The 23,684-nt window shown below is 51.2% G+C and overlaps 1 protein-coding gene across 1 annotated transcript in view; it reads left to right on the top strand.

Moving 5' to 3' along the window:
• UBE2H (ubiquitin conjugating enzyme E2H) overlaps positions 1–23,242 on the top strand; it is a 32,799-nt gene extending 9,557 nt beyond the window's left edge. Inside the window, exons 4-7 of the mRNA XM_015408742.1 lie at positions 9,530–9,569; positions 10,662–10,714; positions 15,895–16,023; positions 20,015–23,242. Coding sequence (XP_015264228.1) covers positions 9,530–9,569; positions 10,662–10,714; positions 15,895–16,023; positions 20,015–20,139 — 347 coding nt within the window. The 3' untranslated portion in view covers positions 20,140–23,242. The remainder of the gene's footprint in view (positions 1–9,529; positions 9,570–10,661; positions 10,715–15,894; positions 16,024–20,014) is intronic.
• Positions 23,243–23,684: the final 442 nt, after the last annotated feature.

The raw sequence follows: 23,684 nt of genomic DNA, 5'->3' as shown, positions 1-23,684 counted from the left end.
CCCCCCCCCAAAATATGCATTGGTACTTCAGATGTTAGGAATGGGGAATGGGGTTCCCCCACCTAATTGGTATCCCCCACTTCCTGTCTGTTCATAGAGTTGTTAAGTAAAGTGAAGTGAAATGTTGGTTTGGTTTAGTGGTTAAGTGCGTGGACTCTCATCTGGGTGACCCTGCGTCCGTCACAAGTTCGCTCAGAGCTGTTCTCTCAAGAGCAGTCCTTAGAAGAGCTCTCTCAGCCCCGCCTGCCTCACAGGGTGTCTGTTGTGGGGAGGGGAAGGGAAAGGAGTTTGTGAGCCGCTCTGAAACTCCTTCGGGTAGTGAAGGGCAGGGTATAAATCCAAACTCCTCCTCTTCGTCGTCTTCTTCTTAATTCCTCTTTACCCAATTTCTCCTTGAAGTCCAACAATCTTTTTCTTCCTCCTAGGGAATGATGGAGTCAGTTTCTGATCAGTTCTGTTTTGACCAAAGAGAAATTCGAATAGAGGAGGGGCAGGAAGGGAAGTTCTGCAGAATTTAGCTGTGTAGATGCTAAGAGGCAGGACACACTTTCCCATGTTTTCCCGTTAACAGGGTACTTCAGATGTTAGGAATGGGGAATGGGGTTCCCCCACCTAATTGGTATCCCCCACTTCCTGTCTGTTCATAGAGTTGTTAAGTAAAGTGAAGTGAAATGTTGGTTTGGTTTAGTGGTTAAGTGCGTGGACTCTAATCTGGGTGACCCTGGGTCCGTCACAAGTTCTCTCAGAGCTGTTCTCTCAAGAGCAGTCCTTAGAAGAGCTCTCTCAGCCCCGCCTGCCTCACAGGGTGTCTGTTGTGGGGAGGGGAAGGGAAAGGAGTTTGTGAGCCGCTCTGAAACTCCTTCGGGTAGTGAAGGGCAGGGTATAAATCCAAACTCCTCCTCTTCGTCGTCTTCTTCTTAATTCCTCTTTACCCAATTTCTCCTTGAAGTCCAACAATCTTTTTCTTCCTCCTAGGGAATGATGGAGTCAGTTTCTGATCAGTTCTGTTTTGACCAAAGAGAAATTCGAATAGAGGAGGGGCAGGAAGGGAAGTTCTGCAGAATTTAGCTGTGTAGATGCTAAGAGGCAGGACACACTTTCCCATGTTTTCCCGTTAACAGCCAGTGTGGTGTAGCGGTTAAGAGTGTTGGACTAGTGTCTGGGAGACCCGGGTTCGAAACCCGGCTCCTCCCATGGAAGACCACTGGGTTGACCTTGGGCCGGCCATACCCTCTCAGTCTATAACAGGGTTGTTGTGAGGACAGAATGGGGGAGAGGGAAATCATGTAACCCGCTTTCGGGGGCCCCATTGGGGAGAAATGTGGGGTGTAAACGGAATAACAAAATAAATGGTGTGCGACAGAAAAACACCGCCAAGCTACGAAAGAGTTTGTGTTGATTTTAATTCCAGAGGGAAAGGAAAGTGAAATCCCTCTTTTGAAAAGGGGGAAACGAGAATAAAGAGGAGTATCTGGAAAAGTCAATATCAGTAAAAAAAGGAAATTCCTCTCCCCATAAGGAATTCTACCTTCCGGAGAAGCTAAATAATGGGATGTTGCTGCCCCCTAGAGGGCGAAAGGATGCTGGCAGGAGCGAAAGTCACAAACAACAAGCCCGTGTATAATATGTGTGCGAACTTTGGGAAGTAAAGCCAGAGCTGAGCATGGGTCAGGGTCAGTGTTCCCTATAAGCTGAGTTAGTGTGAGCCATCTCACAGTTTTTTAGCCTCCAGCTCACACGTTTTTTGTCTTCGCTCAGGAAGGATGTGGCTCCAGAGCAAACTAACTTATGCGGCAGCCAAATCGCTGGCTCACAACTTTTAATGCCAGGAGCTCAGAAAGTAGAATGTTTGCTCACAAGTCTCCACAGCTTAGAGGGAGCCTTGGTCAAAGTCAGTCCTCCTCGAAGCCTGGATCTTCTGAGCTCTCTGTTTGGGGTGCGGACCAGTGTTCCCTCTAAGCTGAGTTAGTGTGAGCCAGCTCACAGTTTTTTAGCCTCCGGCTCACACGTTTTTGTCTCAGCTCAGGAAGGATGGCTCCGGAGCCAACAAATTCATGCAGCAGCCAAATCGCTGGCTCACAACTGTAATGCCGGTAAGCTCACAGGGTAGAATTTTTACTCACAAGACCCCGCAGCTTAGAGTATTTATACTCACAACTTTAATGCCAGTAGCTCACAAAAGCAGAATTTTTGCTCGCAAGACTCCACAGCTTAGAGGGAGCATTGCTCACAGGCAGTGTTCCCTCTAGGCTGAGTTAGTGTGAGCTAGCTCACAGTTTTTTAGCCTCCGGCTCACACATTTTTGTCTTCGCTCAGGAAGGATGGGGCTCCAGAGCAAACTCATTTATGCAGCAGCCAAATCGCTCACTCACAACTTTAATGTCAGTCGCTCACAAAGTAGAGATTTTGCTCACAAGACTCCACAGCTTAGAGGGAGCATTGCTCACAGGGTGTCTGTGGTGGGGAGGGGAGGGGAAATGAGTTTGTGAGCTGCTCTGAGACTCCCTTGGGTAGTGAAGGGCAGGGTATAAACCCAATCTCTTCTTAATCTTTACCTCACAGGGTGCCTGTGGTGGGGAGGGGAAGGGAAAGGAGTTTGTGAGCCGCTCTGAGACTCCTTTGGGTAGTGAAGGGCAGGGGGTATAAATCCAATCTCTTCTTCTTCTCTTCCCAATCTTGTTGGTCTCCAAATTGCTACCGAACTCACATCTGGCTTTTCACCGCGGACCAACACAGCTTAGTCCTCTGCAACCGCTGACTTAATAGTGACTTGGGAGTTTGCCCGTTAAGGGCTGGTTTTATGCCTCAGCCCATGGAGGTTCTTCTGCCGACTCTTCCATCTAAGGAACGGGAGGCTCTCGTTGGAGAATCGATTTGGATACGTAACTTTTAAGAGGCTTAGGCGCTCAGCCTGCCTCCCCCCCCCCCGATTTGAGTCAGCAGACCTCGTCTGTTTGCACGACTTAAAATAGCCTGTTGCATAGAAGCCGCGTGCTATTTCCAGCCGGCTCACTTCTTAGACTGTTCTGCTTTTTAGGTACAGCTAAGCGCTGTCGTCAGCCTAGGCCCATGAGCGGGGATATCGCGCATCCCCCCCCCCCCCCCCCCAGAACATGGAGGAAGAAGAGCCCACCTTTGGCAAGGGCAGAAGCCAAGGGGAAAAGCTTCGTACTGGGGTCCCCGGCCTTTTTAGGCCCGTGGGCCCCTTTGGAATTCTGACACAGCATGGCGGGCACTGCCAGAAATGGTGGAGCCAGCCACAGAATGGCTGACACGGCTTACCCTTCAGTCACACGGGGAGGGTTCTTGGGCCGTGGCGGCGGCAGCTGTCAAAGCAGTGTTTTTGAAAATCGGCACAGTCGGCCAGGAACCTGGTTGGGCGAAAGCCCGGCTTGGCCCCGTCCACTTCTTATTTTATTTTTTTAGTGGCTGTGAAGAAGAAGAAGAAGAGATTGGATTTATACCCCCTGCCCTTCCCTACCCAAGGGAGTCTCAGAGCGGCCTACAATCTCCTTTCCCTTCCCCTCCCCACAACAGACACCCTGGGAGGCGGGTGGGGCTGAGAGAGCTCTCTTGAGAACTGCTCTTGAGAGAAGAAGAGATTGGGTTTATACCCTGCCCTTCACTCGGAGTCTCAGAGCGGCTTACAAACTCCTTCCCCTTCCCCTCCCCACCACAGACACCCTGTGAGGGAGGTGGGGCTGAGAGAGCTCTGACAGAAACGGCTCTTTTTCAAGGACAGCTCTGACAGGACTGTGGCTTGGCCAAGGTCATCCAGCAGCTGCAAGTGGAGGAATGGGGAATCAAACCAGGTTCTCCCAGATTAGAGTCCGCACACTTAACCACTACACCAAACTGGTTCTAGTAGTAGACGTCGTAGTAGTAGTGGTGGTGGAGGAGGAGGAGATTGGATTTATACCCCCTGCCCTGGAGTACCCAAGGGAGTCTCAGAGCGGCTTACAAACTCCTTTCCCTTCCCCTCCCCACCACAGACAGACACCCTGTGAGGCAGGTGGGGCTGAGAGAGCTCTTTTGAGGACTGCTCTTGAGAGAAGAAGAGATTGGGTTTATATCCCACCCTTCACTACCCAAAGGAGTCCCAGAGCAGCACACACAAACCTTTCCCTTCCCCTCCTCACAACAGACACCCGGTGAGGTAGGCGGGGCTGAGAGAGCTCTGACAGAAAGGGCTCTTTTTCAAGAACAGCTCTTATCAGAGCTATGGCTTGCCCAAGGTCATCCAGCCAGGTGCAAGTGGAGGAGTGGGGAATCAAACCCGGTTCTCCCAGATTAGAGTCCGCGCACTTCACCACGACACCAAACTGGCTCTGCGTGTATGCCTGGCAGTCACGGTTGACTTCTGGCGACTCCTAGTGGGGCTTGGACGTTTCAGAGAGGTGGCTTGAATCATGGACTATCATAGAATAGAGTCGGAAGGGGTCCCTACAGGCCATCTAGTCCCGCCCCCCTGCTCGATGCAGGATCAGCCCAGAGCATCCCTGACAAGGGTTTCTCCAGCCGCTGCTTAAAGACTTCCAGGGAGGGGGAGCTCACCACCTCCCCAGGCAGCTCATTCCACTGTTGCACAACTCTGACTGTCATAAAGTTTTCCCTCAGATCCAGCCAGCTTGCTGTTGCCTGCCTCGGCGTCCCGACCCTGGTATTCCTTGGAGGTCTCCCATGCAAGAACTTGCCGGGGTCGGCCCTGCTTACTTCACCCACTTTTTAAAAACACTTGCGAGGCACCAAAAACGGTATCGGCTGGGGACCTCTGGCTTAGAGCATCAGCCCCCGCTTGCTGGCTGAATGTTGCTTCATCCGGCACTGACCAGTAGAGGGGGGTACCAGACAGGTAGCTCTTGGCTTGCAGGCTGCGATCGGGAACCGCTTAGAGAGAGACAGAGGGACTCCCGTTTCTTTTCCTGGCTCTTCAAGCATTTGCTGCAGCCTCTTGACTTTTTTTTTTTAATGCAGCATTTTGTTTACAAGCATGATTCTACCAATGCCTGGCAAATTTCCCACCAGGCCTTTAGAAGAAGAATCATAGAATCCTAGAATGTTAGAGTTGGAAGGGACCTTGCAGGTCATCTAGGATGTCTGTTGTGGGGAGGGGAAGGGAAAGGAGTTTGTATGCCGCTCTGAGACTCCGAGTGAAGGGCGGGGTATAAATCCAATCTCTTCTTCTTAGCTTGTCTCATTCTCAAGTGCCGTAAGTCCCTGGTTTGTGATTACTTAGTGGGGGATTTAGGGCTGCGGTGGCTCAGAGGTTAAGACGCTGAGCTACAGACCGGAAGGTCTTATAGTTCGGCAGTTCGAGACCCGAGTGCCGCAGGACGGAGTGAGCTCCCGTCTCTAGTTCCAGCTCCTGCCAACCTAGCAGTTCGAAAGCAAGGAACTGCAAGTAGATAAATAGGTACCGCTTCAGTGGGTTGAGAGAGCTCTTTCGAGGACTGCCCTTGAGAGAACAGCTCTGAGAGAACTATGGCTGGCCCAAGGCCATCCAGCAGCTGCGAGTGGAGGAGTGGGGAATCGAACCCGGTTCTCCCAGTTTAGAGTCCCGCGCACTTCACCACCACACCAAAAACCTGGGAGCGTCCATGTGCCAGGCAGGCGCTCTACCACTGAGCCACAGCCCCTCTTTCTCCCCAGTGGGGAGGGTAGAGACGAAGTACGCAGCAGGAGCAGGCAGAGCAGAGGGGGGTGGCTGCAAGCGAACAGTTGGCTGCCGCAGCCGTCGTCCCCGGAGAAGCCGGCCCGGCTGTTCCCTGGGATTGGACTGACTTGAACTCGTCAGCACACAAGCACAAGGCCGGGAGCTGACTTAACTCCGCGTGCCCATGCGTCACGCACCAGCCGACGAACGTTCCGCTCCTCCCAAGTTAGAAGCTATTTCTGTTTCGTTCGGCACACACGGCCTGACCGAGGTGGGCCCAGGCGATCCGTTTTGGTCACATCTGGGGAAGACGAGACTCGCCGGAAAAGAGAATGATGCCGGGGAAAGCGGACGGCAGCCGGAAAACGTCAAGTGGATCGGCTCCGTCAAGGAAGCCACGGCTCTCGGTGTCTTGGTTAGGAGCGCAGACTCTAACCTGGGAGAACCGGGTTTGATTCCCCCACTCCTCCACATGCAGCTGCTGGTGTGACCTTGGGTCAGTCACAAGTTCTCTCAGAGCTGTTCTCTCAGGAGCCGTTTCTCTCAGAGGTCTCTCAGACCCACCTCCCTCGCAGGGTGTCTGTTGTGGGGAGGGGGAGGAGTTTGTAAGCCACTGTGAGACTCCGCGTGAAGGGCGGGGCATAAATCCAATCTCCTCTTCTTCTTCCTCCCCACTCCTCCACATGCAGCTGCTGGTGTGACCTTGGGTCAGTCACAGGTTCTCTCAGAGCTGTTCTCTCAGGAGCTGTTTCTCTCAGAGCTCTCTCAGCCCCCCTTCCCTCACAGGGTGTCTGTTGTGGGGAGGGGAAGGGAAAGGAGTTTGTCAGCCGCTCTGAGACTCCGAGCGAAGGGCGGGGCATAAATCGAATCTCTTCTTCTTCTCTGGTTTGCAAGACCCCAGGCGAGGCTGTTAACGAGAGGACGTTTTGGAGGCCCGTAATTCATAGCGTCCGCCATAAGCATCTTGACAGCACATAAACACACCAGTCTGGCGTAGTGGTTAGGAGCGCGGAGTCTAATCTGGGGGAACCGGGTTTGAGTCCCCACTCCTCCACTTGCAGCTGCCGGTGTGACCTTGGGTCAGTCACAAGTTCTCTCTGAAGTGTTCTCTCAAGGGCAGTCCTCGAGAGAGCTCTGTCAGCCCCACCGACCTCACACGGTGTCTGTTGTTGGGAAAGGAGTTTGTGAGCCGCTCTGAGACTCCTTGAGGTAGTGAAGGGCGGGGTATAAATCCAATCTCTTCTTCCATAGCATCTCAAGGCCTGTATGGAGAACAGCGCTTGAGGTTGTAGACATTTAAATCTCAAATTGATTGGGTGCCTTTGAGCCAGGCTTATAAACAGCTGGTTGTCTGGTCTCCGAGGGTCTTTTCTTTCTTGAGTCCCATGTGGCTCTGCAGGCTAGAAAGAACTGCGTGGGCTGGTGATCCTTTCAGACTCTGCTCGCTAGGCGGCAGCATCTTCTTTCCAGCCCGTGTTGTGCATTTTTATCCTCCTCGGTTCCTTGGCTCGTTTGCAGCTGGGGATCTGGTGCAGCAGGTGTCGGTAACCGTTTCGCTCTCCCCGTGGCTTTGTGGCAGAGCGCAGGCTTCGCACGCGGGAAGTCCCGCGTCCAGTGCTTGCCACCGCTGTGAAGATGAGGCTCGGGCGGAAAGGCGGGGAAAAGTCTGCCGCCTGAGAGGGCAAGCAGGTGTGGTACAGGGCTTGAGGGAGCCCCAAAAAGACCTTGGGGAGAAACTCCTGCTGTGCTGGGAAAGGTGCAATGGCTGTTCAAGATGGGTTGCAAAGACTTTTGGCATCAGCCAGGTAACTCTCTGAACAGCTGGGATCAAAACACGAGCAGTCTAATTTTTTTTAATAACTCTTTTAAGTTCAGCTTCCAATAGCAGCGACAAGAAAATAAGAACTCAGCAGCAGTAGGTTAAACTTAAGGGGCTGTGGTAGCTCAGTGGTTAAGACGCTGAACTGCAGATCGGAAGGCTGGTAGTTCGGCACCCAAGTGCCGCATGACGGTGTGAGCTCCTGTCTCTGGTCCCAGCTCCTGCCAACCTAGCAGTTCGAAAGCAAGAAACTGCAAGTAGATAAGTAGGTAACACCGGTGGGAACGTAACAGCCTCGGCCAGCCACATGACCACGGAAACGTCTTCGGACAGCTCACAAAATAGAATTTTTGCTCACAAGACTCCACAGCTTAGAGGGAACATTGATTTGAACCCAAGGTTCCTGTTGGCTAGGCTATGATCATGGAATCCAGTTTCAGTAAGTGAACGCAGTTGTCATCAACTGGTGCGTGAGGGTTTGGGGAGAGTTGATAAAGAGAGCTCCCCCCTCCCCCCTTTTCCAAAATACTAGAACCCAGGGTATCCATTGGAGCTCATGGGTGGTAGATTCAGGATGGACCAAAGAAAATGCTTCTTTACACAAGGAGTGATTAAAATGTGGAATTTTCTGCCAGAGGATGTAGTGATGGCCACAGGTGTTGATCGCTTTAAAAGGGGATTAGACGGATTCATGGAGGAGAGGTCTCTCAGTGGCTATTAGCCACGGCAGCTGAAGGGAACCTCCATGTTCAAAGGCAGTCAACCTCTGAATCCCAGAGCCAGGTGGCAATATCAGGGGAAGGCCTCTGCTTCTCTGCCCTGTTGTTGGCTGTCCAGAAGAACTGATTGACCACTGTGTGAGACAGGATGCTGGACTAGATAGACCTTCACTGGTCTGATCTAGAAGGGCTCTTCTGATGTTCTTATGAAGGCCTCAGCCTCTCTGCCCTGTTGCTGGCCCTCCAGAGGACCTGGGTGGCCCCTGTGTGAGGCAGGATGCTGGACCCTCACTGGTCTGATCCAGCAGGGCTTTTCTGATATTCTTATGAAGTCCTTGTCGTCTCTGTCCTGTTGCTGGCCCTCCAGAGGAACTGGTTGGCCACTGTGTGATACAAAACACTGAACTAGATGGACCACTAGTCTGATCCAGCAGGGCTCTTCTGAGGTTCTTATGAAGGCCTCGGCCTCTCTGCCCTGTTGTTGGCCCTCCAGAGGAACTGGTTGGCCACTGAGTGGAACGGGATGCTGGACTAGATGGACCTTCACTGGTCTGATCCAGCAGGGCTCTTCTGATGTTCTTATGAAGGCCTCGGCCTGTATGCCCTGTTGTTGGCCCTCCAGAGGAACTGCCTGGCCCCTGTGTGAGACAGGATGCTGGACTAGATGGACCCTCACTGGTCTGATCCAGCAGGGCTCTTCTGAGGTTCTTATGAAGGCCTCGGCCTCTCTGCCCTGTTGCTGGCCCTCCAGAGGACCTGGGTGGCCACTGTGTGAGACAGGATACTAGACTAGATGGACCACTGGTCTGATCCAGCAGGGCTTTTCTGATATTCTTATGAAGTCCTTGTCGTCTCTGTCCTGTTGCTGGCCCTCCAGAGGAACTGGTTGGCCACTGTGTGATACAAGACACTGAACTAGGTGGACCACTAGTCTGATCCAGCAGGGCTCTTCTGATGTTCTTATGAAGGCCTCGGCCTCTGTGCCCTGTTGTTGGCCCTCCAGAGGAACTGGCTGGCCCCTGTGTGAGACAGGATGCTGGACTAGATGGACCACTGGTCTGATCTAGCAGGGCTCTTCTGATGTTCTCATGAAGGCCTCGGCCTCCCTGCCCTCTTGTTGGCCCTCCAGAGGAACTGGTTGGCCGCTGTGTGAGACGATGCCGGTCTAAGTGGACCCTAACTGCTCTGATCTAGTAGGGCTGTTCTTATGTAGATGACTGCCTTTCATTTCTCGCTACTTTTAATTATAGTTGCTCTCCTGTAAGGTTAGGCATCTTCATGAATAACAGTGAGGTACCTGACTACTGTTGACGCCCATCTTTTCCCCTTTTCTCGCAGGATTCATGAATAAAATTTTCCATCCTAACATTGACGAAGCGTAAGTAATCCGAAGCGTTGCTGTGCTAAAGATTGTGTGTCTGGGGCGGGGTCTTCGACTGCAGTTCTGTAAATCTGTTTTCAGCGGTGTCTTGAGTCATGGAAGGGGTGTTTGTGGGAATGGAGTTCTGACGAATACTTTGGGCACGTTTGGTGTTTTCGTGCATTCAAGAGGCGGTCAAAGATGAGGAACCTTCTGCTGATGAAAAGAGGGCGTGAGCGCCGAGGGCTCACGCCCTCTTTTCATCAGCAGAAGGTTCCTCATCTTTGACCGCCTCTTGAATGCACAAAGACACCTTCTGCTGATGAAAAGAGGGAACCCTTGTGGCCGAGGGCTCACGCCCTCTTTTCATCAGCAGAAGGTTCCTCATCTGCGGCTGAGAAACCCCTGATACATGGGGGGGTTTGCATTTTGTAAGGGGCACACTCTATTCCCATGCTGGAACTTGCTGCGGCCTTCCCGCAAACACCTCCCTCCCCGTGCGCTTAGTCTAGATGGGCCATATTCAGCAGGGTAGCCATTTTAAGAAGTCTAAACACAGGCCATGTTTGTTCTGAGAGCCAGTTTGGTGTTGTGGTTAAGTGCGCGGACTCTAATCTGGGAGAACCGGGTTTGACTCCCCACTCCTCCACTTGCACCTGCTGGATGACCTTGGGCAAGCCATAGCTCTGATAAGAGCTGTCCTTGAAAAAGAGCCGTTTCTGTCAGAGCTCTCTCAGCCCTGCCTACCTCACAGGGTGCCTGTTGTGGGGAGGGGAAGGGAAGGGAGTTTGTAAGCCGCTCTGAGACACCTTTGGGGAGTGAAGGGCAGGGTGTAAATCCAATCTCCTCCTCCTCCTCTTCTTCTTCTTCTTATGGCCTGCCAGTCTAGAATCATATATAATCTTCCCAAATTGGAACTTCAGAACCTTCCACTTAGAATAAAGTCAGAGCAATACTAGCTTTCTAGCAGAGGGCAAGATTCGAACTGGGAACTTTTTTGTGTTATTGCCGTTCGCCACTGTGCCGCTTCAGCACCACTTAATCGTAAACTGTGAATGTATTCCTTTTTCTTTGTGTTCACGTGTGTGTTTTTTTCCTTCCCCCCACCAGGTCAGGAACAGTATGTCTAGATGTAATTAACCAGACTTGGACAGCCCTCTATGGTGAGTTCAGTGCGTCAGGGCTTGGAATGCATGTTATTCATTCATTTAGTTATTTATTTTATTTTATTTATACCCCACCCTACCCCAAAACGCCAACTCCAGGGCAGCTTACAACAGAAAACCATAAAACAATAAATCAATAGATGGCAGCCATAGGTGATAATCCAATAACAGAAGGCAAAAACAAGTGTAGTAAACAGACCCACTACTTAAAGATTGCCAAAATGCTGAAGAACAGGTAATAGAAAGTAGCGAATACTAAGTAGCCACATAAGAAAAATGGAAAATGGAAACAATGAAGAACTTGTATAATAATATACTACAACAAAAATCCACAGAATAATGGAGTACGAATATGGTAATACACAGGGGTCGTTTCGTAGAAAAAGAGCTAGGGGAAGTCATTAGCATAACTTATTAGCATATGCCACACCCCCTGACATCACCGGAAGTGTGTCATAAGGCCACACCCCCTGACATCACCGGAAGTGTGTCATAGGGCCACACACCCTGCCCCCAACGGTCCCGGCCACCACCGCCGGCCTTGCAGCTCCACTGCTGAGCCCCACAAGGGGCCCGGCGGTGGACCTGCAAGGCCGGCGGGAGTGCGAGGAAGCCCTGCCAAGGCCCTCCCTGGCCCCAGGCAGGCAGGGGTGGGGAGAGGCAGGGAGGAAGCAACTTACCCTCCCTCTTCTCCTGCCTCCTCCTGGCTGAATGAGGGCCGGAAGCAGGGAGGCCGGAAGCAGGGGGCGGGGCTTCGTCATGTGCCCCGCCCCCCGTACCTCACCCGGGGGGACTGCGATCCCCCGCGATCCCCCCCGAAATGACCTCTGGTAATACAACGTTGTATCTGGATGTTTGATTACAATGTTTCAAAGTTCATCTTTCATCAGGGTGTTCCCTTTAAGGTGCCTGCTGTGGTTTCCATACTTTTACTCACATAGTGGGAACAATGACAATTTAATACAAGAATGGACGCAAATCTCCAATGTGTAATCAGCTCCTGAAGTGCATGTGAGTAAAAGTAGGGAAACCAGAGCAACTTAAAGGGAACACCCTGATGAAGGATGAACTTTGAAACGTTGCAATCAAACATCCGGACACAACATCACATTATTATATTAGATCTCCATTATTCTGTGGATTTTTCTATTGTAGTGTATTATTACACAAGTCCGCCATTGTTTCCATTTTGTATTTTTCTTATGTGATTACTTTGTATTCGCTACTTTCTATTATGTGTTCTTTAGCGTTTTGGCAATCTGTAAGTAGTGAGTCTGTTCACAACACTTGTTTTTGCCTTCTGTTATTGGATTATTATACAAGAGTGTTGTGAACATCATTGGAAGCAATAGGTGATGACAAAAACCCATGCCTCATGTCAGGCAGGGATAGTTACCCCAAGAAACCACAGTGCCCAAGTAGTATCCGGAACAGTAAGGGGATCAAAAAAACTAAGATCATGGCATCCGGCCCCATCACTCCTTGGCAAATAGAAGGGGAAGTCGTGGAAGTAGTGACAGACTTCACGTTCCTGGGATCCCAGATCACCGCAGACTGTGACAGCAGCCATGAAATTAAAAGACGCCTGCTCCTTGGGAGGAAAGCAATGGCAAACCTAAACAGCATGATAAAAAGTAGAGACATCACCCTGCCAACAAAAGTCCGCATGGTCAAAGCAATGGTATTCCCAGTAGTCGTGTATGGCTGCGAGAGTTGGACTATAAGGAAGGCCGAGCGCCGAAGAATAGATTCCTTTGAACTATGGTGCTGGAGAAGACTCTTGAGAGTCCCTTAGACTGCAAGAAGATCAAATCAGTCAGTGCTAAAAGAAATCAACCCTGACTGTTCCCTGGAAGGCCAGATAATGAAACTGAAGCTCAAATACTTTGGCCACCCAATGAGAAGGGAGCACTCCCTAGAGAAGACCCTGATGCTGGGAAAGATTGAAGGTAAAAGAAGACGGGGACGGCAAAGGATGAGATGGTTGGACAGTGTTATCGATGCAACGAACATGAAATTGAGCCAACGGCGGAAGACCGGAAGGCCTGGCGGGATCTGGTCCATGGGGTCGCGGAGAGTCGGACTCGACGGGGCGACTGAACAACAACAACAAAGGGCACTGAGGAAGGGGCTGTGGACAGGGGAGGCCAGAATGATCGAACGTCCGCCACCTCAACCAAAGCCCTGGGGGAACAGCTCCGTTTTACAGGCCCTGCAGAACTGTAATTAGTTCCGCAGGGCCCTGATCTTCAGTGGGGGCGTGTTCCACCAGGCCGGGGCCAGCGCTGAAAAGGCCCTTGTCCTGGGCGAGGCTAAGGGGATGTCCCTCGGGCCAGGGACCACCAGAGGAGGTGTTGGTCAGAAGAGCGTAAAGCTCTCTGGGGCTCATATGGGGAGAGGCGGTCCCACAGGTATGACGGTCCCAGGCCACATAGGGCTCTAAAGGTCAAAACCATAACCTCGAATCGGATCCGGTATTCGATCGGTAGCCAGTGCAGTTGGCGCAACACCAGCTGAGTTCGCTTCAAAGGGCTGGTTCTTACCTATAAAGCCCTTGATGGCCAGGGTCCAGCGTCCTTAAGGGACCGCCTTTCCCCATATGTTCCCCCAAGAGCACTACGGTCAGGGGCGGAACACCTTTTGGTTGTTCCAGGCCCCAAGGACATCAAGTTGGCTGCAACCAGGGCCAGGGCTTTCTCTGCAGTGGCTCCTGTCTGGTGGAATGAGCTCCCAGGGGAGATCTGGCCCCTGCGGGAACTTGCGCAGTTCCGCAGGGCCTGCAAGACGGAGCTCTTCCGCCAGGCTTTCGCATAGGAGCCGCCGCCGCCACTGGACTGCCACCGAGCTGCCATCTCCGACGGTGGATTCGATCTGGATGTGAGCTGGCCCTGGGAAGACGACCAGACGACCTGAAGAACTGGTCAGGAAGGGACGATAGTAATAGATTCCTGAACTTATGCTGATGGGTTAGGCCGGTCAACGGAACCCCATCTTGGACCGATAAGAACTAATATCAAGAGCACCGACATTTTGGTGGGAGGGATTGTTTTATTCTGTTTTTTAACTGTTCAATTATGGCATACGCCTTTTTTGTTAGCCGCCCTGAGCCCGTTTAGGGAGGGCGGGAAATAAATCTAATAAATAAATAAATAAACGTGCGCCTTGGGGGTGGTTACGAGGGCAGAACTAAATTTTGCAAAATAAATAAGTCAGTAAGTCTGCTTGCCCCATAGCTGTTGAGCAGTTTTGTGGTCTTCAGATCCCCCAGTAAGACTTGTTGTGCTTCTCCGATCGAATGTAACTGGAGGCACGCAGTCCTCGCATCTTTCGCAAAGCATAGCACTGTGCCTCCTCTCGAATAAATTCACACCGTTGGCAGGACTGCAGTGGAAGGAGAATCCATTCTCCTCTTTGTCTTTTGCAGGTCAGATTATAGTACTAAAAGCTTCAGCTTCTGTAGAGCTAACAGAATTGTCCCCGGCCTTGTTCCTCAGCCTTGTAGCTGGATGCCCAAATGCACGTCCCTTCCCGTGCAAGGTGTGGTGAACTCCTTTGTTACGAGGGCCAGATCTGTCATAAACATCACTTTGTCGGGCCAGGCCACGAGTGCCATAAGATGTAATGCCAGGTACCAGAGATATAGACTTTATAAAGGACTCAGGCCCAACCCAATTAACGATATTATCTTTTTACTCAAAATACAAACAAAAGCAATTGATTCCTAGCAGTGAAAGCAATTGATTTACTGGGGAGCCCACAGAAGCTCCGATAAATGCATTTAATCAACACACAAGACTAGCTTTTCTCTGAAGGGATACTATAAAAGGGGCAGTATCTTGTATTTCTGTACATACCAGTTGCTTGCAGGCCTCGTCAGAGACCTGGACGGGCATTATGTTTGACACCCCTGGTGTAGTGGGTAAGAGCAGCGGACTCTAATCTGGGAGAACCGGGTTTGATTCCCCACCCCTTCGCATGCAGCCAGCTGGGTGACCTGGGGTCAGTCACAAGTTCTCTCAGAGCTGTTCTCTCGAGAGCAATCCTTGAAAGAGCTCTCTCAGCCCCACCTTCCTCACAGGGTGTCTGTTCCGGGGAGGGGAAGGCACTCGTAAGCCGCTTCGAGACTGTTTAAGGTAAAGAAAAGTCGGGTATAACAACCTACTCCTCTTTTTCATTAGCTTCCCTCTGCCTTGATAGCATCCTAACTTGAATGGTAAACCATCTGGGAAAAGGCGTTCCGTCCCTCCAGTCTAGCTCCTTGCACTCTGGTGCTAACATAACTTCGTATAAACTCAGGAGTTCCCTTACTTCAGTGCGTTTTCAAACGATGCCTTCGGAGATGCTAGCTGGTCCCTATAAAAAGCTCCAGTCGACCAATGCAGTCAGTGGGAGACCTTCCCCACGACATTCTGGCCTCTCCCTTATACGTAGAACCCAGGGCCAAATTTCTAGCAAAGACATTGACAGCCCTGTACCCCCTGTCTGATTATGAAAAGATGGCCCTTTTGCTCTCAGATGAGGACCCCTTCATTTCTTCAAGATTGGCTTTCTTCGCCTTGGCCGCGAGAAAAATTAGAGCCAAGAAATCAGATAGTCCCATTGCAACCAAGTGAGTGATTTTAAAAGGTCTTATCGGTTTTAGTTTGGTGTAGAGCCAGTTTGGTGTCGTGGTTAAGTGCGTGCACTCTAATCTGGGAGAACCGGGTTTGATTCCCCACTCCTCCACTTGCAGCTGCTGGTGTGACCTTGGGTCAGTCACAAGTTCTTTCAAGGGCAGCTCTCGAAAGAGCTCTCTCAGCCTCACCTCCCTCACAGGGTGTCCGTTGTGGGGTGGGGAAGGGAAAGGAGATTGTAAGCTGCTCTGAGACTCCTTTGGGTAGTGAAGGGCAGGGTATAAATCCAATCTCCTCTTCTTCTTTTAAAGACCAGGGGTTGAGATAGGTGTTTTATACGTTTTAATAGAGGTTGAAGCATTCTATTATATGTTAATGTATCTATTTTCTGAGAGTGTTTTGGTATTGTGAAGGCTTATGGCCATGTACAATAAAACGATACCTACCTACCTACCTAATAGAGGGCCCCATAGTGGCAACGGTCACCGTGGAAGAATATTTGCAGGCCGTTTCAGACCTTGACATTTCCCACATGGTGTTTTCTTCTGTGTCGGTTCTTCCCAGATCTCACCAATATATTTGAGTCGTTCCTGCCCCAGTTGCTGGCCTATCCCAACCCCATAGACCCCCTTAATGGTGACGCGGCAGCCATGTACCTTCACCGACCAGAAGAATACAAACAGAAAATTAAAGGTAAGGGCTTTTTTTCTTGTGAGGCAGAAGCCTTTTGCGTCCTCCAGTTGACATTTCTCAGCTAGGGCATAAGTTCGCTTAAGGAAGGTAAAGGTGAGCTCCGAGAAGGCCCCCACCTGTGGCCGAAGATCCAAAGAGTGGTGCTGCTGTGTGCGGGGCAGAGCCATCCCTCCTGAGCTAAGACAAAAATGTGTGAGCCGGAGACTAAAAAACTGCGCTTGCTTTCACTCAGCTCAGAGGGAACACTGGTCACCAGGGGTCATTTCGTAGAAAAAGAGGTGCAGGAGCTCATTAGCATAACTCATTAGCATAACTTATTTGCATAGGCCACACCCCCTGACATCACCGGAAGTGTGTCAGAAGACAACACCCACCGCTCAGGCTCCACTGGACTGTTTTGGATTGCTAGCTATTGGGGGAGGGGGGGAACGTGCAGATCTGCCCTCGCAGAGGAGGGAGAGCTTGTACCTGAATAAAAGCTGGTCTTAAAGGTGCCACTGTACTGTTTTGGATTGCTAGCTATTGGGGGAGGGAACGTGCAGATCTGTCCTCACAGAGGAGGGAGAGCTTGTACCTGAATAAAACTTGGTCCTAAAGGTGCCACTGGACTGTTTTGGATTGCTAGCTATTGGGGGGGGGGAACGACATGCAGATCTCGCAGAGGAGGGAGAGCTTGTACCTGAAGGTGGGCCGGGGGGGGGGGCTCTGCAACTTACCTGGCTGCTTCTTGCTCCTTGTGGCCCAACTGAGGGCTGCTGGGAGCAGGGGGCGTGGCTTGTTGCATGTGCCCGCCCCCTGGGCTCCTTACTGCCGGAGCTCCGCTCCTGTGCGCCCCCCCAGGAAATGATCCCTGCTGGTCACTCTGACGCCCCTGTGTCGCTTCCAGTGCAGACCTGGAATTGACCTGGAATGCTCTGGGACCCACCCAGAGCTCTAGGGTTAAGCTGTAAGAGCTTGGGGAAATGCTAGAGTGCCGCACCGTGACATTACTGGGCTCTCACCATAAAGTCTGATCCTCCCTCCCCCATCTTTGGCTGTGGCAGCAGGGGGGCGGGGGTCTCTCGCCGAAGCAAGGAGACCTTGCTAGCCGAGCTGTGACCCATGAATGCTCATTAAGGTTACTCGTCTTTAAGACACCACTAAATCTTGTTTGAAGCAGCCATGGAAGGGGTCGGGCACATACATGTGCTGTCTCGCTCTCTCTGCCCTGTGCCACGGAAATAACGGCCACAAACAGCTTTAAAAGGGGATTAGATAGATTCATGGAGGATAAGTCTATCAGTGGCTACTAGCCATGGTGACTAAACGGAATCTCCACATTCAAAGGCCCTAATCCTCTGAATCCCAGAGCCAGGAGGCAACATCAGGGGAAAGCCTCGGCCTCCCTGCCCTGTTGTTGGCCCTCCAGAGGAACCGGCTGGCCCCTGTGTGAGACAGGGGGTTGGACTAGATGGACCCTCCCTGGTCTGATCCAGCAGGGCTCTGCTGATGTTCTTATGAAGGCCTCGGCCTCTGTGCCCTGTTGTTGGCCCTCCAGAGGAACCGGCTGGCCCCTGTGTGAGACAGGGGGTTGGACTAGATGGACCCTCCCTGGTCTGATCCAGCAGGGCTCTGCTGATGTTCTTATGAAGGCCTCGGCCTCTGTGCCCTGTTGTTGGCCCTCCAGAGGAACCGGCTGGCCCCTGTGTGAGACAGGGGGTTGGACTAGATGGACCCTCCCTGGTCTGATCCAGCAGGGCTCTGCTGATGTTCTTATGAAGGCCTCGGCCTCTGTGCCCTGTTGTTGGCCCTCCAGAGGAACCGGCTGGCCCCTGTGTGAGACAGGGGGTTGGACTAGATGGACCCTCCCTGGTCTGATCCAGCAGGGCTCTGCTGATGTTCTTATGAAGGCCTCGGCCTCTGTGCCCTGTTGTTGGCCCTCCAGAGGAACCGGCTGGCCCCTGTGTGAGACAGGGGGTTGGACTAGATGGACCCTCCCTGGTCTGATCCAGCAGGGCTCTTCTGATGTTCTTATGTGCCCCTGACCAGATCTTGGCTGTCTTTGCAGGGCAGGGCGGTAAGCCCTTTGGCAAGCTGGGAGTGAGCTGGACCGTGTCTGGAGCATCCAAGAGGGGCTTGGCTGAAACTGCTCCCAAAGGGGTGGGAAGCAACACCAACACTTAAGCAACAGATGCTGCCAGGAGCATAGCATCACAGAGTGGGAAGGGCCCCTAGAGGCCACCTAGTCCAACCCGCTGCTCAACGGGGCATCAGCCTCGAGCATCCCTGACCAGCTGCTGCTTAAAGACTGCCAGGGAGGGGGGAGCTCACCACCTCCACCGGCAGCCCATTCCACTGCTGATCTCCTTGTACTTTATTTTTTTTTATTTTTTCCCCCATAATGGAAGTTTGGTGTGGGGGTTAAGTGCGCGGACTCTAGTCTGGGAGAGCCGAGTTTGATTCCCCACTCCTCCACTTGCACCTGGCTGGATGACCTTGGGCAAGCCGCAGTTCTGATAAGAGCTGTTCTTGAAAAAGAGCAGTTTCTCTCAGAGCTCTCTCAGCCCCACCCGCCTCCCAGGGTGTCTGTGGTGGGGAGGGGAAGGGGAAGGCATTTGTAAGCCTCTCTGAGACACCTTTGGGTAGTGAAGGGCGGGGGTATAAATCCAATCTCTTCTTCTCTCAAGAGCAGTCCTCGAAAGAGCTCTCTCAGCCCCACCGGCCTCCCAGGGTGTCTGTTGTGGGGAGGGGAAGGGAAAGGCGTTTGTGAGCCGCTCTGAGACTCCTTCGGGTAGTGAAGGGCCATGGGGTATAAACCCACTCTCTTCTTCTCTTTTTTTAATAAGCATTTTTTAGCTTTTACAAACAAACAGTAAATACAAACAGGTGACATGATTTCTACAGTGTCTCCTTCATATATTGGCACAACCTTTAAAAAACAATTGCTGAATTAATAAAGCATAAAATCTATATATTTAGTAGATAAAGGGATCGTCCTCGATGTTTGTTGTAGGAATGTATGAAAAGAATGCAAACCATTTTTCTACAAAAACAGATTTTGCTGAAGAGTTTCTGCAGCTAATAAGTGAGACACAATCTTATCCATCACTATTACATCCCATAAGTTCGGGAACCATTGTCTAAGTGTAGGGTTTTTTTCTGCTTTCCACAATTTGGCCATCCAGTCCAACACTCTGTCACACAGTGGCCAAAAATACCATGGGCCATCAGGAGGTCTAGCAGTGGGGCCAGGACACTAGAAGCCCTCCCACTGTTGCCCCCCCCACCAAGCACCAAGAATACAGAGCATCTCTTGCCCCAAACGGAGAGCTCCTATCTATACCTTGTGGCTAATAGCCACTGATGGACTTCTGCTCAATATGCTAATTCCCTCTTGAAGCCGTCCATGCTTGTAACCGCCACCACTTCCTGTGGCAGTGAATTCCATGTGTTAATCACTCTTGGGGTGGAAAAAGTACTTCCTTTTATCCGTTCTAACCCGACCGCTCAGCCATTTCATGGAGTGCCCACAAGGAGTTCTTGTCTTGTGAGAAAGGGAGAAAAGTACCTCTTTCTCCACCTGCTCTTTCCCACGCATAATCTTATAAACCTTGATCATGTCACCCCTCAGCCGTCATTTCTCCAAGCTAAAGAGCCCCAAGTGTTTTAACCTTTCTTCATAGGGAAAGTGTTCCAACCCTTTTATCATTCGAGTTGCCCTTTTCTGCACTTTTCCCAATGCTATAATATCCTCTCTGAGGTGTGGTGACCAGAACTGTACACAGGACTCCAAATGAGGTCACACCATTGATTTAAATGAAGTCCTATGATTTTTTCCATTGTTGGCATAATAACATCCCAGAATGATTTTATCTCAGGGCGCGACCACCGACAATGTCAAAAGGAACCTGTCTGCCCCCAGTTTGGATCGGGCGTTCACCCCTTTGCGGAGCGTGGGCCACGACATCTGCCGATTGTAAAACTCTTCTTTTTCTCTTTTTGTCCTCTCCAGAATACATTCAGAAATATGCAACAGAGGAAGCGCTCAAAGAGCAGGAAGAAGGTACCGGGGACAGCTCTTCGGAGAGCTCCATGTCTGACTTTTCAGAAGACGAGGCCCAGGATATGGAATTGTAGTAAATGAGGTGCCCTGCTTTTCAGAGAGACTTATGACTTCCTTAACCGTGCGCTGAGAAGCAGACAGTAATATTCATATTTAAACAAAAAGCAATTTTTTATTACTAAACAAGGTTTTTATGAATAATAGCATTGAGATATATATACATATATATATATCACCCCTTTAGATCTTGATTTCTTGGTCATTTCTCCGAAATCCGAAAAGTGCATCGTAGCGCATCTCCCACATTCCACTTCGGTAGCTGTAACACAGCCCAGACGCATGCGCGCACCGCCTCCCGCTCTCACAGTTTTCCATTTCGAGCGTAAATCAACTCGTGGGCGACTGAAACTCGTCAGCCTAAACAACTGCTTTGCTAGGGAAGGTCTCGGTTGTTCCCCATTGCCTTTAAAAAAAATATGTTAAAATTAATGGTTCCAAAGACGGCAAACACCCCCTGGATGCAGAAATGGAAACGGCACTTTCGGAACGGAGAGGAGAAATCGGGGAAGACGTATTCTAGGGAGATGAGGCAGTGAAATCGGAAAGATGCTCGCTCAGGTCAGCGTGGCCTGCTTTCGTACCTTGAACGGAGTTGCGTTTTTCAAAGCAAACACGCCCAACCCACCCGAAAGCCCAAAGTCCGTCGGAGAATCATTTTTACAAACCGGCTTGGATTTTCAGTACTTTTTTTTCTGCATGGACTTTCTGTCTGCCTCGGAGGCCTGTCGCGATGAGTTCTGGTTTGCTTGGGGAACCTTTAAATACCTGCCTCGAGACCATAAAGTCACCTCGTTGGTCTGGATGTGGATAGTTTTCTTTCTTTTCTTTCCTTTTTCTTTTTTTGAAGGGGCACCAAGCAACTGCTATCCAAAGGTTGGCTCAGTTTGTCCGGAGGTACATCATGTCCAACCCGTTTTGATCCCAAGTTTTGAAAATGCCAACAGTTTAAAAAAAAAGAAAAGCCGTCCCCGTCCCCCATTCCCCGCCCTCTGATGTCTTTGCTTTGCGGGCCGTCCCAGAAGAGATCGGAGCCCACGGCCAGTTCAGTCGGCCCCTTGGGCCACCGATCACGACTCCCATCGGCGCATGCCTTCTTCAGCAGGTCACTAGCGCCCTTCCTGCGAGGCGGTACGGCAGACCAGACCAGACAATCGAAGAGAATCCGATTGGGATGGGAGGGGGACAGAGGCGGCGTTTGTGCCGATAGGAAATTACTGACGTGCGCTGACGTGAAAGATGCTTCCGATTGGGGGGGAAAGGTTTTTATTCTGGTGTATTTTGAACACATGAAGGTCCTTCTCTCTCTCTCTTCTTTCTCCCCCCCCCCCCCGCCCTTTAATGATAAGAGTGCCTCTTATCAAAAAAAATTGCCTACCTGAGATGTTTGATGATACTTGAAATATGGCAAAGAGTAACCCGGCAAAAGACGCTGGATTTCCAGTCTGGATTGTTGCTTGTGTTCTTTTGAGAAATGTTTTTGGACAGGATGTGTTTGAAGGGGTGGGAGGAGGCGGGAGTTTTGGGGTGTGCAGCCTTTGGGGACGGGGCATACGGGATTTGACTGGGCATTGACTTGATCAGAACACTGAATGTTAAGCCACGCTCGAGAACGCTGCCGTCTAACGCCCTTCTGTTTTCCTCTCCGAGTGGCAGCGGGGTGTGGTCGGGGGAGGAAGGAGACCACAAATCCGAAAGCATAATCAGTTCGCTTCCCCCCCCCCCTTCCTTTTTGGAAACATCTTTGTGTAAAGTAGACTTTTCCTTTTGGCATGATTATTTTCCTTTAATAAAGCAAAAAGCATACCGAGCATTGGAATGTTACAGGCATGAAGCAGGAAAAAAAAAACCCCAACAACAACAACCACCAAAAAGTGAAGGTCTTTTTCTTTCTAATTAAAAAGCATCAACAATTGGGCTTGTGGTTAATCGCCGAGCAGAACCTCTCTGCTCGAGCCAGCGTGGCTTGTCGGAGAGTTGAGCATTAGCTGTGGAACACGTAAGGGTGTGCCATGGCTTTGATCTGAGCCAGCTGTGTGACTGGGCCGGGTGGGGTGGGTGAGAACTGGGCTCCCGCTGTGGGTCCCCGTGTGTGCCCTGCTTTGGGGGATGAATTGAGGGTGCTCTTTTGGTCTAGACTTTTAAGTGCTGGGCCGGCAGGGGTGACAGTGATACCGATTTACACAAAATAAATTGTATTTTTTCCCCCAGTATTGTACATAAAAAATATTAGCATTCTAATTCCTTTTCCTTCATTCAGGTTACTTAAAAAAAAAATAATCAGTCCCGACCTGTGATCGGACATCACTGTCTCTTGACACAGCTGTTTTGTGTGTCCCCCTCCCCTTCCCACACACACACAATTTTGGATTTAAGCTTGCAAAATAAATTCCCGGCGGACACACAGTCTGCAATAGATTCCCCCAAAGATGCACTATTGACTCATCTTCTTCCCTCCCCCCATCCCCATGCTATAAAGGCCCAGTCTATCGCTTTTCCGCTGAGTTGTTGATTTAACTGCTCAGGTGAAGCAACGGCAGGCCTTGGCCTGGCCCAGCAGCAACAGCATCTCCCATCCGCTGGAGCTTGAGTTTCGCACTTGGGCCCCAGCAGCTTAGCTGGCTGCAAAAGATTCCCCTGTCTTGTACCGACCTTCAGAACAGTTCCAGCAGGCCCAGGGAGCTTAGTCTCGGAGCCACTTTTGTGAGCATAGAACCACGTGTCTCTTTCCCGTGGGTTGGTGCGCCACGGATCCGATCTCGGAGCAGTCTTTGCTCTGACCGCGTCTCCCCCATCCCCCCAAATGCCCCCCCCAGCCTTGCTAAGTTTTCCTCGCTCACACATTTGCCGCACTCCCAACTTACAGGCGGAACGAGAAAACCCCACTCTGGTTAAGTACCCAACCAAACCTGGCGGTTCTGAAACTCCAATTTTAATTTTGAAGCTGCCTCCCGTTAAGTTGACCATCGGACGCCCAAAGTCATCCCCTCCCCCCGGTGGTCTCCGACTCTGCCATTCCCACCCAGGCCACGGCCGCGGAGTTGTGTCTTCGCCCTTTGCTGTGTTCCACTCACTCTGTCAGTAAGAATTGTGATCTCCCTCCTGTTTTTTTTTTTGTTTTTTTTTAAACGAATCTCCCTTTTGTACGGGGGAAACCGTCTTCTCGATACATAGAGTTCAGCCCCTTTGCTGTCTCAGTAACCAACGAAGCACACAGATATTTATTCCCCTTTCCCTCTTCCTGGTCTCCGAGCCTGGCTTTCCGTTAGCTCTTCCTTGTTGCATCGGCGAAAGTTTCCGGATAAAAAGAGAGCGCGGCGTACGAGCAAAAGGTCACCTAAGAAGCGTGGGGCACCGGTTGGAGCACCGGGCCTGGTCAGGCGAACCGGCGAACGCCAAGAGACCACGGAGGGGAAAGTCCACAGCCTGGGAGCGCCACGTCCACAACTGTGCCTCAGCCACGTTTTAAGTGTGTAGCGGCAAGGTCCATGGCCATTTGCGCCAAACCCCTTGCGTTTGCGGTCACTCAATGTCCTGTTCTCATAACAAGGGGTGGGTGGGT

Source organism: Gekko japonicus, unplaced genomic scaffold (genome assembly GCF_001447785.1).
Source record: "Gekko japonicus isolate JY-2015 unplaced genomic scaffold, Gekko_japonicus_V1.1 scaffold2519, whole genome shotgun sequence".
In the NCBI taxonomy this organism is placed as follows: domain Eukaryota; kingdom Metazoa; phylum Chordata; class Lepidosauria; order Squamata; family Gekkonidae; genus Gekko; species Gekko japonicus.
This window is presented reverse-complemented; position numbering and strand designations above follow the sequence as displayed.